Source organism: Raphanus sativus, chromosome 2 (assembly GCF_000801105.2).
Source record: "Raphanus sativus cultivar WK10039 chromosome 2, ASM80110v3, whole genome shotgun sequence".
Taxonomy (NCBI): domain Eukaryota; kingdom Viridiplantae; phylum Streptophyta; class Magnoliopsida; order Brassicales; family Brassicaceae; genus Raphanus; species Raphanus sativus.
In genome coordinates this window covers 6,650,551-6,666,727 of record NC_079512.1, presented here as the reverse complement: position 1 = coordinate 6,666,727, position 16,177 = coordinate 6,650,551, and the positions used below count along the sequence as shown (strand labels likewise).

General features: G+C 35.9%; 2 protein-coding genes and 1 non-coding gene across 4 annotated transcripts; 1 reads left to right on the top strand and 2 right to left on the bottom strand.

Annotated features, from left to right (window-relative positions):
* Positions 1-7,867: 7,867 nt before the first annotated feature.
* LOC108840031 (uncharacterized) lies at positions 7,868-8,929 on the bottom strand. Of its 2 annotated transcripts, none has more exons than XM_057004404.1 (3): positions 8,389-8,929; positions 8,227-8,304; positions 7,868-8,137 (listed from the first exon to the last, which is right to left on the bottom strand). In XM_057004404.1, exons 1-2 carry the CDS (start codon positions 8,873-8,875, stop codon positions 8,267-8,269), a joined length of 525 nt encoding a protein of 174 aa, XP_056860384.1. In that variant the 5' UTR covers positions 8,876-8,929; the 3' UTR covers positions 7,868-8,137; positions 8,227-8,266. The 2 variants fall into 2 exon arrangements, with proteins under 2 accessions (XP_056860384.1, XP_018468345.1); XM_018612843.2 differs by having other exon boundaries at positions 8,393-8,929.
* Positions 8,930-10,224: 1,295 nt separating this feature from the next.
* Positions 10,225-10,883, top strand: LOC108832403 (uncharacterized). Its single transcript, XM_018605894.2, is given in 2 exon segments — positions 10,225-10,477; positions 10,480-10,883. Coding segments are annotated over 2 exon segments (492 nt in total). The 5' UTR covers positions 10,225-10,288; the 3' UTR covers positions 10,783-10,883.
* A 154-nt stretch (positions 10,884-11,037) lies between these two features.
* LOC130508924 (U6 spliceosomal RNA) lies at positions 11,038-11,139 on the bottom strand. The gene has a single exon (XR_008943108.1). It is a non-coding gene; the product is annotated as a U6 spliceosomal RNA (small nuclear RNA).
* Between the last annotated feature and the right edge of the window lie 5,038 nt (positions 11,140-16,177).

Sequence of the window (16,177 nt, the reverse complement as noted above, 5' to 3'; positions counted from 1 at the left end):
AAGAGCTAGAGTGTGAACATTGAACCAGCCTTGAGCGGCGAGACGGTGAACCCTTACGGTGGCTCTACTGAAAATTGTGAAAATAGAGCATAATCAACAAATGGTCTCAAAATATTATATAAACCAAAAGAGATTAAAAGAAGATATGGGGAAAAAAGTTTGAAGCTTATGAATGTGAACACCGAATAGTTCAAGAAAAATATGATTATAAGAGCAAAGATCGGAAAAACGTTTGAATCAAGGAGGAGCATCTCCACTCCCATCAACGCGCCACCGTTTGATTTTCACATGAGAAAAACACCTCGACAATAAAAGATCAGCGGCGGCCTTCAAATATTGTGTTTATTTTGGATTTTCATGAACTGGGAGGAATGATGTTCTAGGTATGCAAATACCTTTTTATAGATTGAGAAACACAGTCTTGAAGAGATAAAGGATCATTGAATTCATTGCGCTTGATTTGAGTTGATGGAGTTAAGAATTTTCATAGAGTTAACGAATGAAGAAAATGAAACGACAAAAACATGACGCTTAGTTCCTTAGTTCCGTTTAAACCGTAATGCAGAGTTTAGTATACAAAGACATGTGTCAGCCTGTTAAGCCCAATAGTATTACACAAAGCCCAGACGGTAGCCTAAATAATGAATCGCTGCGTTTCATTAACGCGGACACGTGTCAACCGCTCGACGACCGAATTTGTGACATGTCAGCTGACGTGTAAGCAGGAGAGAAACAATCATTTCTTTATATATATAGATGTCTTAGTAGGTTAATCTCATATATTTTATGTTTTATTAGGCTAAATATTTTCAAAAGAGCAATATTGCCTTTAACTTCAATTAAAATTTTGAAATTACAATTATCAGAAAAGTTGTTAAATACTAAAATATAATTTTAACCAAAATAATTAAAATATTAAAAATCCATTTTTTAAATCATGTTTTTTCTTCTTTTTCTAAAAATCACTTTTCTCTTCTCTTTTTCTTTAAATCGATTTTTTCTAAATCTTTTTTTTAGATCACATTTTTTTTTTTTTCTTTTTTATAAACCGTTCTTTTTTCTTAAAATCATGTTTTCCTGTTTTAAAAAAAAACAAATTAATAAAAATAAAGAAACCAAGTATTTCCAAATATTATCTTCCCATATTTTTCGGAACTAATTATATTTATCCGTAGAATCTGTATTCTACTATATGTAGAATACATCAAACATATTTGAAATTGATTTCTACTAGTTTTAGATTTACAGTTAATGTGTAGATTTCGATTTCTACAGGTTTTAAATTTATAGTAATGTGTAGATTTTGAAACAATAAGTTAAACGCAGAGTGTATTTTCTAAATAATTTTTTTTTTTTTTTTTTTTTTTTTTGACAGCAACAAACAGACTCATATAGACTCTGTTATCCAAACTGGTAGCTCTGCATCCATATGAACGACAAAAGACGGTTGCTTCCTTACACTGCGTGCTAGACTGTCCGCCTTGTTATTTTCTGTTCGTGGTATATGAACGAGCTCTGAACTGTTGAAACTTCTCTTCAGGACGAAGATATCCTCTAGGTAACTTGCAAAGGCTGGCCACTCTTCTGGTTCCGAAACCATCTTCACCAACTGAGAACAATCCGTTGCAAACGTAACTGAAAACTGCCTTAGATTCCGCATACATTCCATTGCCCAAATAAGGGACTCTATTTCTGAGTGTAGGGCCGAACTAGCCGCTCTTGTATTCCTTGCTCCCATAAGTCCATCAAAACCTTCCAGTGTGCTATACCATCCTTGGCCTGAAAATTGGTCATGTTCTTTCCATGAGCCATCCGTAAAGCACCATCGTCCGGGTATATTGGGTATCACTGGATCTGACAGGCTAGTACTGTCTAACTCCTGAGTCACACTCGCTTGTGCCTCGTCCCATAATAATGCCTCCTTCTCTGCCAGTTTAAGGGTCTCTAAAGGATCAATATCCAAATTACTAAACACTTTATTATTTCGTGCTTTCCATATGTACCATAAGATCCACGCAAAATGATGGTCATTCCATCCTGGTGGGATCCTCCAAAATAAATAATCTATGTTTGTAAACAGCGACTGTGTCGGGAAAATATTCAGATTTGAAGGGATTTTTGACAAAGCCCAAATCTGAACTGCCGGTGGGCACTCAAAAAACACATGGTTTATTGATTCCTCCGGTTCCCCACATCTGTCACAAACGGTATCCCCTTTCAAACCTCTTCCCATTAGATTCTTCTTAACCGATATACATCCCGAGACTAATTGCCATAAGAAATGTTTCATTTTTGGTGGGCACCTTATCTTCCAGCAGTGAGCCTTCAAAGAATTCACCGAAGGGCCATACTCCTGAATGATTTGACCTCTGTCCGGATAAACCCGCTCCACTTGATATCCTGATTTAACTGTGTACTTCCCATTCAATGTAAAATGCCAACCATCCCGATCATTTTGCCCAGATCGGCTCAGTGGCAAACTTTCGATAAGTTTTGCATCCAGTGGGTCCACCAGTGTCCTTATAGCCTGCAGATTCCAGGTTCTAGATGTTGCATCAATAAGAGCATCCACCGTGAGATCTGGATAAAGAGTATGATTGTTTTTATTTGCTGGTCTCGGGCGGGTGGATGGGAGCCAAGGGTCGTTCCATACAGAGATAGATGATCCTGTTCCCACCCTTTTGATTAGTCCTTTGCTAACCAGAGATCTAGCAGAGATAATACTACGCCATCCATAGGACGCCGAGTATGATCTAATTGGTTCCAAAGGCGATGCATTCCTAAAATACCTTCCCTTGAAAACTCGAGAAAACAAAGAAGTTGGTTTCTCGATTAAACGCCATAGTTGTTTCCCCAACATAGCCGTATTAAAGTCCGAGAAATCCTTGAATCCCAATCCTCCATCCTCTTTGGGTTTACACACTTTGTCCCATGATTGCCAGTGCATTCCCCTCGTATTGCCCGATGGACTCCACCAAAATTGAGCAACTGCACTTGTTAGTTTCTTGATAATCGTTTTCGGAATACGAAAGCAGGACATTATGTGATTCGGTAAGGCCGTTACCACTGATTTTATGATCACCTCTTTTCCTCCCTTAGTAAAAAATTTAAAAGTCCACCCATTTATTCTGTTATTGATACGCTCTTGGACAAAACCAAACACCTGTGTTTTGGGACCTCCCAAATTCTCCGGAATTCCCAAATATGATCCCATTCCTCCCAGATTTTGTATTCCCAAACAATCCCGAAGTTCCTGACGAATAGTCTCGTCAATCTTATGCCCAAACTGAATTGACGATTTATCAAAATTAATCTGCTGCCCTGACACCACTTCATATTCCTTTAGAATTCTTAAAATTGTCTGACACTCCTCCTTTTGTGCTCTGCAGAAAAAAAGACTATCGTCTGCAAAGAGCAAATGAGAAATTGGTGGGCATGCCCGTGCAACCTTTATTCCTGTCAATAACTTCTCCCTTTCCGCTTTGACAATATTTGCTACGAGAGCCTCTGTGCACATGATGAACAAATAAGGGGATAAGGGATCCCCTTGCCTAAGCCCCCTCTGTGGGATTATATTTCCTTTTGGTTGACCGTTTAAAAGAACTCTATACTGCACAGAGGAAATACCCTGAGCAATTAGAATATTATCCGAAATTAAAACCCATCTTAGTGAGGGGCGCTTGAATAAAACTCCATTCAACTCTATCATATGCTTTACTCATATCCGTTTTGATAGCCATAAATTTACCCTGACATGATTTATTTGTCCTGAGACCATGGAACATCTCCTGAGCAATTAGAATATTATCCGAAATTAAACGTCCAGGTACAAATGCCGATTGTGTTTCCGAAATCAATACTGGGAGGCACGCCTTTAATCTTTGGCATAAGACCTTTGAGATAATCTTATATCCAACATTACAAAGACTTATAGGTCTGAGTTCCGTCATCCTAGTCGGCCTCTCTTTTTTAGGAATCAAGCATATGTTTGTGACATTTAGCCGTGAATCCAGTTCCCCAGTGGTCAAGAAACCATTGACCATATCCAGTAAATCCTTTTTTATTATGTGCCAAGAATGTTGGAAGAACAGAGCTGTCATTCCGTCTGGTCCCGGAGCTTTCTCTGGGTGCATCATAAATAACGCTTGCCTGATTTCCTCTTCAGTAGCCAACCGAATTAAGCGTTCGTTCATCTGTGGCGTGATCTTAGGCGTGATCTCTTCCAAGAAACCATCGAACTCCGTAGGGGAACTTGTTTCAAACAATTCCGCAAAATACTCCACAGCTACCTTCTCCACCCCTTGTTCCTCAATTATCCAATTTCCATTATTATCATAGAGTCCCACAATCCGATTACGAGTTCGACGCTGTTTCGTAAGGGCATGATAGAAAGCTGTACTTCTATCTCCTGCTATATTCCACATATTTCGGCTTTTTTGGTGCCAATATTCCTCCTCATCCTTGTAAGCCTCCTGTAATTTCCTTGACACCTCTATAATATCTTCTTGAGTTCTGCTATCATCTGTTTGTACTTCCTCCAGTGCCTTTTGAAGCTCGCCTATTCTCTCCTTCCCATAAGGTGGATTATTCTTTCTCCAAGTAGAAATTTCATGACGACAGTTGATTACTTTTGATACAAAATCTGCCGAGTTATCCCGACCAGCTCCTGCCGTGTCACTCCATCCTCTCCCAATTGTTTCTAATAAGCCTTCCTGACCTATCCATCTCTTGTCAAACCGGAATTGACCCCTTTTTTTCTTAATTTTATTTTCCATAAACGCCACCACTGGTCGATGATCCGATCCCACCATCTTTAAATATTCGGTATAAGAACACGGGAAAAGTGTGTGCCAATCCTCATTTGCTAATGCGCGATCTAAACGGCATCTAACCATCTTTTTATTTCTCCTTCCTTGCCAAGACAATTTATTTCCTCTAGCTTGGAATTCCAATAATCCAGTATTCCTAATCATGTTATTAAAAGATAAAAAAGTATCTGCACTCCGTAAATTGCCCCCTTCTTTTTCATGGTTTCCGGTAATCTCGTTCAAGTCTCCTATTATAAACCACGGATCCAATCTTGCCAAGCCATATCTAGTCAATCTTTCCCATACTTGATCCCTCTGCTTCTGAACCGGATCACCATAAACAAATGTCATGAAAACTCTTTTCCCCAGCATTACTGCCTCCACGTCAATCATTCTGTTACTTGTGTATAGTATCTTAATTTGATGCTCATTATTGTAGTAGAGAGCTAAGCCACCACTTGTGCCAATAGGATTCACTGTAACCAAGTTATCATAACCAAAATGAACTTGAAACCCCTGAAGAAATATACGGTCTTGTTTGGTTTCCGATAAAAAAAGAAAATCTGGTTTATGGAGTTGCCATATCTCCCGTAAATAACTTATCGTCCATTTACTTCCCGCACCTCTACAATTCCAACTAATAACTCTCATTTAAAAAAAAAACATTTTAATTTGCTCTTCCGAGCGAGATATCGGGTATAAGGACACCCTCTTAAATTCCCAAGAAACCATCTGCTACCAATCATAAAGCCTCCAGGAACGCACAAAAACCTTAGTTTACTATGCCCATAATCCAGAACCTCCCCTGTATATGGATCCTTTCCTTCAGGCTCCAACCGTAGAGCATTTTTACAATTATCCTGTCCAGCCTTTACAAAAAACAAAACTACTAATTTATTTTTTCTCCGCATTTCATCTAAACACCTGCGCCTTACCGCATATTGTATCAGAACCCCTTTTAACCAAATCCATAGAGGCATGATTGCTACTAGGTTTAAAGAGACCCAGTGCAACCATTGTTGCCTCATCATGGACCAAAACCTTCCTAACCACCGTTGATACCATTTAAAACACCATAGCCATATGTTCTCGTGTAGCACACCATAATACCTTAACCATAACAAACCAAAATCCATACAATTTATTAAAATATCAGAGAGTTCCATCCAGCCCATCCAATACCAGCAACAAAAACTTTCAACTTTATTCCTTTTTAAAAAACCACTTCGGGACACACCCGACAACCAGAATACAAAAGAAAGGCAAATTAGACATTGTTCCTCCATTCTCCACCTATATAATTCGTGCCATGTATAATCCAATAATGCCAATTTTATCTTTAGTTTCGTTTGGCCTCTACAAAACTTCCCCTTCTCGTTTCCTATACCATTTGTCCCTGTGAATAATACCAAATAAAAATGATTCCTTATGTGTTTCCACCACCAGAAAGTCACCGTCGTTTCTATCCAAGCGTTAGTGAAATCCCACACCGCCTTATTATTTTTTCCTTCTGCACTAATCATAAAACTCCAAACTCCACACTGCCAATTAGTAAAGAAACCAACAGAACCTTTAATTATATCCCTTCGAGTAATAAAATTCATTATACAAACATTAACAAGACCAGAACCTTTTACATGCCTGAATTTAGCTGTAATCCCAACCACTCCTAGGTTTCCCAATATAATTTTGCACTCTTTCATTAAAACCTCCAGTGTCAGTACAAACCCAATAGTCAAACCCAACGTATCTTCGTATATAGTTCCCCTACCATTTTGCCAATCTCTTAGCATAAAACTCGAAGAACCAAAGCTACCATTTTTATTCCATTCCAAATGCAACACAGAGTAAGACTCTGAACACCACAACCACAAACCAAGACACTTTGATAACCAAAACACAGAAACAGAACTAATGCTTAAAAAGCTTATTTCAACCAAAACAAACACATAATAAAAAGGAAACACCAAAGCCATAACCAACCAGCTATCACATCGCTCTTCACACCAAAGCTTATTTCCTTTCCCTTTCTCTGAGTTGTGACACCACAAGATTTGGATTTGAAGAGATCCATCTCTTGTTTCCTTTGTTGTAATCCATGAGTCTCCCGCCGCTATTCTCCCCACTCTTGATCGATTCCATATCAAAACTCCTGATCTCGCCGAATCCCAGATTGATCGTAGCCATGTTATCCTCCGTCGATTCTCATAGTACCTCCGTAATATCGTAGTGATCTTGCCCTGATAATCATGAAAGCCCTCTGTTTCCGATTCGTTTCCCGGATCCCAATCGAACTCAACCATCAAACCCTAGCACTCAGTCACTATCGCCATCGCCGCCATCACAGAAAAATACTATTGATTCAGATTTTTCTAAATAATTTTAGATTACTATTTTTTACGTAAAACACGTAATCTAAACATAGTAGATATTATGAAAAAAATTAGATTTCATTTTCTACTCTGTAGAATGTCAATTCTACTTTCTGGAAAACAAAATATGAAATTATGATTTAAACATTTTAGAACTGGAAAAAATATATCACTACATATATCAGTACTTACTATTTTTCAATTTTTTATTTGTAAAACTATTTATTTTATTTATTTTAGAAAATACTAAAGAACATTAAAAGAAAAAATAGTACAAAATAAAAATTAGTCTAATAGGAGATAGTTATCATTTTTTTGGCCTAAAAACAATTTTCCCATTTAACACTCGTTCAGAAAAACAATACTAAACTTTTTAGTTATAAAGTTTATGATAACTATTTGGTTAACTGAATTGAACCAGACCGGAAACAGTAAACCCGTAGAGAACGAGTCAGGCTCAAGGAAACAATGAAACGCGGGAAAAGAAAAGAAAAAGCTCTCCACACGGAACAATTAGTCCACTTTTTCGTATAGCACACACTCCTTGAACTAATGACTCGTACACGCTTCGGAAAAGACGTGGCAGCATCTTACATAGGATAGAATGCACCAAAAACAGACTCATGAACGCAACGCATACACACACCCTAAAGCTAAGGCGCTTGAATAGTCACAAAAAGGCAAGGCTTGGTGGAAAATGTTCATCCTTTTTATTGATTTCTATTGGCTGTTCCGTTTGATGTGATATGCTGAAAGAAAGAGTATGTTCTAATTACATCAGAACCTACTTACATGTTATTTCAGCCGATTTTGTAACACGAATAAACCAAAATAAACTAACAAAAGAATAGCTAAAAAAGAACAAAATTGTGTAACTCCAAACATCAATAGATTCCACAAGTCAGCAAGATAAGGCTAACTGGAACTTATCCTCCATCATTCATGACACCATCATCTCTACAGAATCAGTAAAAGCATAAATTAGCAAACAGAGTTTTTGATTACTTGTGAGAATCATCAAATCTGGGGACAGGGAAAGACGATACCTTTCTGGTCTCTGCAGCATCTGGAACTTCGTAGATATCTTCAGTAACTTCGGTAAAATAAAAAGCTGGATGCAACAACTGTAATTGAAACAAGAAGCAAAAATCAGAAAATGGAAAAAAATTGAATCAAATGAAAATAAGACAAAGATTGGTCAGACAGACTTACATCGATCTGTTTCTGAAGTGTTCTGGGACGCTTCTTGGGCCGCCGCGGCGGTCGGCGGCCCATCATCGTCATGTAATCATCTTCCATCTCTTTCTTCGACAGCGTCGACATGAACTTCGCGCCCTCGAAGTTTCCAGATTCTGTAACCGGAGCCTTGCAAGCTGCTCTCCTCTTCCGTAAATTCCACGGCTTCACCTCCGTCGCCGCCACTCCCGGCGGAGAAGCCTCCCTCTCCGTCTCCGTCTCCGTCTCCATCATCTTCTCTTCGTAATCTACAACTCGTTCCTTGAAGATTGAATCCTTCATCTTAAGATCCGACATGATCTTCTCCCCGTACTCTTCGATCCTTTCCTCCGATCGGACCTTCATGCACCTGAGACTTCGCTGAACTCCCCACTTCAAGTCCGGGAGGGTGAAACTCTGATGAGTCTTGGGTCTCTCACGTCCCGAGTTGTAGTCTCCTCCTTCACAAGAAAACACCATTGATCCGGAAGATTTCAAACTCTTTGCTTTCGATTTGGTTTGCGAAAAGAAGAAAGAGTTTGTTATTTGTATATGAATGTTGAAGGAGAGAAGGGTATTTTTGGGAATTCATTTAAGTTGATAGATAGCTTATCAACCGTCCGATTGTTTGACTTATCTTCTCATTCTCGCCGTAGATATTATTATCCACCGTCTCTATAAAATCTTGAGGGGAGGATATATTTGGGCCTTCACCGTTTTAGTCTGGGCTTGCGCTACAAATGCTGTGTAGCGTAACAAATCTATTGAGAGATGATCAGATGAACCAACGTTTTCAACGGCCATAGAATCTACGATCCACTGCATTGCTTATACCTTTTGAGAGGGTTTTATCTGTATTCTTTCGCAGGTTGCACGAGGAGAAATTAAACACCACTTATTTCACACAACCCATGGAAATTAGTGTAAAAAATAGACAACATATGTCATCTTTTCTAGAAAGCCTACTAGATTTCTTTTTCTTTTGTGAATATAAGATATTTTGGGTCGAAGTCCATAATCTCTTTAGGCCATGGATAAAGAGCGGCTGTTTAATCCCTTCTATGCAACTGCTGAGATTCGAACTTGACATTTCTATCTTTCGGAAAGAAAGCTTTACCATTAGAGTTAGCAGCTCCGTATAGCCTAGTAGATTTTGTAACTTTTCTTTCTGTATGTTCAAAATTCTAAAGAATTTTGTTTCTCAAAATTTTGATTTATGTTTTAGGAGGTTTGGAGAAAACTTCATGGGTTGCATTATGGATGTGTACACGAGAGTAAAAAAGTAAAAGCGGATCCTAAAAGATGAAATATTATTAGGTAAAATGTTATCGAGTTTATTTTTTTTTTAAATATTGTTTCTTGCTAGGAAAATTGTTATTCTTATCTCTTAACTAGGAAAAGAAACTCATTTAAATGTTTATCATGCTATTTGAAATTGTTGGGAAAGAGAATATCCATTTTTAGGTCGTTACGATTTTTATCAAGTATGTTTGCGTTGCAAAAAAAGAAGAAGATACAAATATGTATAACAAATTGAGTTTATTAAAGTTGTCAGTATCCATGCTGAGTAAAGAATATATACAGCAAAACAAAAGGCTTACACCATAAACGAAAAGGTAAGTATTAATTTAGCATTTATTTTATTATATTTGTATTTCTTTTGAACCTTGAAATATGATTATATTCTTCCAACGGCTACTTAACACATACATACATACATACATAAAACTGAAAAGGTAGGTTCTAAAAAGGACAACCGACCATGACTTTTCACAGGTAAGCTTGGCGCTCCTAGTCCTTACTAGATCTAAAAATTCAAAATTCATTTGTTATAACTTATAAATCTTGAACACGAATGTCCCTTCTAAGAAACCTTTTGAACATTCGATCAAAATGTTCCAAAGAAGAAAACCCATTTTCCAGAAGGTCTCAAAAATACTAAAAGACTCGATCTTGAGAAGACCAATTATCCCAAGACTCAAGCTTCCCATAAAACAAAGTAGATCAGCCAAGAGGGTCAAGCTCCTTCAGCAATACAACTACAAGTTTCTTCAAGAATATCTATTCTCACCTTCACGCACATTCCTTATATGGGATACCGTAGGAAGAGAATTCGTATATCTACATCAGGTCTTAAACACATTTACAGTTTATTGTTTCTTTCATGGTGCATGGGCCAACGCAATGATGAGTGTAGTGTTGATACACTATCACAAAGTTGGATAGAGATGGAGCCTCTGCATTGTGCCTGTGGAGTTGCTTCTCCATCAAGAAAGCTTTCAAAGCCTTTTGATTATTTTCATGATGATTCGATTGACGTGAAGGCTGAGAGATTCATCCAAAAGTTCTATCATGAGATGAGGATGCAAGAGCCAGAATTTGATTGACTGAGTGATAATTATTTTTGATTTTTTCCGACTATTGTTTTGAATTATGTAATCATTTTATTTTTGTATTTCCTACCTTTCCACTTTGTTTGTATCTGAATATACAGTAATACTAATTAAGAAGTATTTTTAAGTTATAACCTTGTTTATTTAAACCACATATTCTTAATATTTAAGGTAGTCCTGTTAGTCAGCGGGGATCAAATTAGAGTTTTACCATATTAGGTTTTTATTTTCTTCAAACATCGATGATTAAAAAATTTAGACAATTTCCGAATTTATGTGTGCCATCGTTGTCCAGAGTTCATGCTAATATTCTATGTATTGTTCCAATTTTATCAGATGTCCCGAAAGGACAAAAATTCTTTCACATGTTTACCAAAATACCTTTCGACCCAAGTCAGTTGTGTTTCCTACAGGGCACAACGTTTATGATACAAAGAACACGCCAAACAAACTATTAATTCGTCTTTATATATTAAAGCAAACACAACTGACAAGGTTGTACTTACTATATAGTTTTCGTTAGTTCATCCTCTAATCATGTATAGATAAGAGAACGTGGTGAGTCATGTTACACAGATCTCTTTAATCCTTATTTTTTAGTAATCACGTCTACATCTTTCTCTTCTTGGAGCTGACAAGAAGAAAACATAATAAGTTCTCTGTGTCCTTTTAGTTTCAGCGTAAAGTGACAAAAATCTGTTCGTATATCTGTGAGAATGGAGAGCAATAAAGAGGTGAAAAACATAGCTGATCACCAAGAGCAGCATCACGCCGGAGCTGATAACCCGCTGCAACCACCACAGTCACAGCAGTTAGCGGCCAGTGGAGCGATGGTGGGAGATGGAGGAGAGAGTAAACAAAGACCAAAAACGGAAGAAGATTATAATTGGGATCCCGAAATATGGTGAATTGATCTTTTCCTTGGTATATATATTTATTCTTAGTCGAAAAGTTAATCTCTCTGTTTATAAATATCACAGCTGCTGTTGGGGCCTTGGTTGTTTTCGTAGAGCGGTGCGTTATTCCCATCTTCCGCTCTCCTTTTTCTAGTCTCATTTTTTTTTACTTCAATTAGTCCAAAATTAATCCCTTTTTTAATCATCCCAGCTGATGGAGGATTTTGATGAATGGTTCGTTGATCCCATCTCTCTCTCTCTCTTCCTTTTTCAAAGTCTATCAGTTTTTATTTTGTTCATAGCCCACAATTAATATGTACCTCTTTTTCTATACAACACAGCTGCTGCACCAACGTATGTTTCAGTATCTGCTTGTTCCTGACGATGGTCATTTGTTCTTGCCGCAATCGATGTTGATATTTGTTATATTAGTAATGCATTTGCAAATAAAATAGAAGACATTTCTATTGTTCACAATCTTGGTTTGTGTATGCTGATGGAACTACAACATATATAACTAAAAGTTTGGGGAGATATGGAAAGAAAACCAAATTTTAGCAAAAAAAATATATATATGTAAATAAAAGACAGATACTCTTTAAAAATTAGGTATGATATATTGTATGAGAACTCATTTACAATAATAACTAAAATTTGATTCGCGTGTCCGCGCGGATAGAAATTATTATTATTATTTTTTTTTCATTTCAAATGTTATGTATTTTAGCTGTTTCAACATAATATGAATTGCATATTATTATATTTACAAAACATATTTCCTAATGTAAATGATGATCATATTATTTTTTGTTTATAATTGGTGGTTGTATCGTATATTCCTCATAATCTATTAGTTATATTGAAATGTTTATTATATACTAAATAATAATATGCAAAAACTTTACTGATGATTTTATAGTGACAAAATCTATATTACTCCACTGAATTAAATGTTTTTACAGAATTTAAGAAGAATTTTCTATTAACAATATGTAATATAGATTCTTAAGTGATCTAGTGATTTAAGACTTTTTATTTAGACAAAAAACTTTATTTATCTCTACAAAAACAAAAATCCAGACCACCAATGTGATATTATTTAATGTGAGTGAAGTATATGATTAAAATCCTACAGTCAAGTGGTAATAGATGCTGGTTTAATTCAACAGTTCCTTACTTCGATCCACCCGTGATGTTTTGGTAATTTTTTCATCGCCTTCCCCAATCTCTTTTTAAGGGTTACGACTGTGAAAGCCACTTTCATGGCGGCCATCATCTGTAAATAAACAAATTGTTGAGCGATTTTGTTTTTTTGTCCCAAATACATAGACTAGTCATTAAACATCAGATTTAAACATTCAAAACTCAAAAAAATTGCTACCTCCAATTTGTTCAATGATTATGGAAAAATCTCCACAGTCTAGATTTAATCGGGTGTCTCAGATGAGTTTTTGAATACAGTTTGTATCTATCAACATCAAATTCAGTTAGATGGTTTTAAGGTGATGATTGTTTATTTGGTTTTTAGATTTTAGTTTTTGGTTTTGGCTTTTGGATTTTAGATTTTAGTTTTTGATTTTGCTGTAGCTTTTAGTTTTTGGAAAAACTAGATTGGTGATTTTAGATTTTGGTTTCTGTTTTCAGATTAAAATAAAATTTTAGTGATAAAATATTTTTTTTTTTAAAACAACAAAATAAAATATCGTTAGTATCACTAAAAGGCAATAAATTAATATAAATTTATTTTAAAATCAAGAGAAACAAAATATTATTAAAACCAATAGCTGTATTTTAAAGTATATTTAATTTTATATTTTCATGGAAATACACATAATGTTTAAACTTATAAAACAAACTAAATAAATGTATTTATATTTCTATAAATATGGTATATAAATAGCTGATAAAAACAATGAACTGTAAAACCCATAAAATTTATGTAATTCATTACTCTCTTTTTGTACTGGATAGATACTATATTATCACTAATCTCTTTTTATTTTTGGGTATGATCTTCAAAAACTTAGTATTAGGCTTGCTGAGGCCCTTACTGAGAACTTTCCTTTCACAAACTTTTATGGGCTGTTCACAAACTTTTATGGGCCTAGAGAAATGTACCCTTTCGCCATTTTATCGGGTCTTCCAGTTCCAGTCGTTGCATGTTCGCGTAGAGTCCATACGTAGGATAATGAGGTTATGTAACATGCAAACATGCAGCCAGAGCCGTGCCTACAGTGCAATGAAAAAGGCATTGGCCATAGACCCCCAAATAATATATAAATTCTAGGGCCCCATTTTTTGCAACTTTTCTTCTATGGTATAGTTGTTAAAGATTCTTTGTAGGAAGATGTCACAGTAAGTTCGAACACAGGCGTTGCTTTTCTTTTTTTTCCAATAGTTATTACCTAAAGCTCCCATGATTTATAATATATTTTAAAGGTTATTTAGATTTTTTTTTTGCCAAGCATTGTTTTCTAGAATTTTGATTTGTTTTATTTTACAAAATTTTCTGTATGTAGAAGAAATAAATTATTTTTGTGTTAAAAAAAGATGACAAATAGAAAGAACTTATTAACTCTGCTGTGTAACCTACCCTTCTAATGATTTGGAATATATATTTTCAAAGGTTTCCTTAGATTCTTTTTTTGCCACAAATTGTTTTCTATGATTTTTTTTGTTTAAAGTTTATAAAAAATGTGTTTGTAGAAAGAAAAACATTTATATGAGAGATTTTTCTATTGCTTTTTTAAAAAAAATTATGTATTTTAGGAATTTAAATGCTCTAAAAAAATTGGCCTTAGGCCTCCTAAAGTGCTCGCACGGCACTGCATGCAGCAGACGATTTGAATCAATAAAAAAAGGAAGAGGTGATAAAGCAACGAGAGATTGACAGGAATCAGATTAAGAAATGTTTATAACCGCTTTTGCGTCGTATTGATGTCTGAAACTGGTAGGACAGTCTTGTACGATAGTCCACTTCGAGTGTTCATAATTAAGTATATATGTATCGAGAACGTACATGTACTTTTGCTTTTAGTTTTCTTGGGTCCGCAAGTCCCTTCAATTGCAATATGATATCTTTTTGGGGACCAACGAGTTAAGAAATAAACGCAAACGAGCACATATTATGCCCCATGTGAGTTAAACTCAGAGATTCATGGGTTGTATACTTAAATGCAAGGATTACTAATATTGTTTTAAGCTCGAACAGGGAAAAAGTGGAGTGTGTTTTGGGATAACTAGGTCACCAGATCAACTTATCCGATTAATTCGTTTATCATTTTCTCATACAAAATTATGTAATTCATGACACATTAGAAACAATTCATATCTTACACTTATTGCAGCAAACTCCCAAACACCATGGATTTTAATCATATATAGTTTTTGTATTTCTAAATTCAAATAGGCCACATTGGTAATTTTCATAGGAGTTGGCCTTTTTCACAGAATGCTATTCAAATCCATATACTTCAATTACGTTTGGAGTTTATCGAGTGGTATCCAATCGATAGAGCTATGTACTTGCAAATGCCGACTGTGACTTGTTACGGACAAGGCCGGCTCTGCATTTTTATGAACGTTAGGGTAAAAATTAAACTTTTAAATTTTTATATTTTTGAAAAAGATTGATAATTTGGTTTTCTTAAAAAATTATTAGTAATATTTTATGAGTTTTGTGATGAAAAAAACTACATATATAAAAATATTTTGGGGCCTTTTACAACTTAGTCTATTAAACTTAACTTAATCTATTAAAGTATTATATATAATTGAATCCGTTAGGGACGCATTCTTGGGCCTCGGGTACTCTTATCAGCCGGCCATGTGGACGGAAATTTGATACCCACAATATTATCGATTCAGCTTGTTCTAGGCCTAGATTGATTTGGGGTGGTCCAGGGAACGAATATTATGGTTTACCAAAACAAAAAAAAATATCGTCTAGCAAATTAATAGAACGCATGAGTTAGAGCTCATTTCCGTTGATTTGAAGTACATAGTACATGCAACCTTTAAAGCGGATAACAAATTTCTCTCTAGAAATTCCTCCAACTTCTCTCTAGCGTCATCTCATTTCCGATCAATTTTCCGGCCGACGGTTTGGCTCTTTGAGCCACCGTCGGTCGGGTTCGTTTCCTTTCTTTAATTTAGCTTGCATCGTTTAAGTTTTAAGTTTTCTGATTATAGTTCTAGATCTAGATTTGCATGTCTGGATTTCAGAGATGAGCTTTGCCTTTGGTGACTTTTTTAAAAGTGTTCATACGCTTTGATGGTGTCTCCTTTTTCTGGTTCTGTCTCAGCTTCTTTAGTCAGTTTGATTTGCATGTGCTTGTTGTTTGCTTCTTGCGGCGGATTCACCGTTGGAGAAAAGATGTGCTTATCCTTGTAGGCTCTTGCGACGGGTAAGTTCCGGAGTAGTGTTCATTGTCCTATTCCGGAATTGGTTTATCCGGCTCGTTTTCAAGGATTTGGAGCTCTGTCTCTTTGCA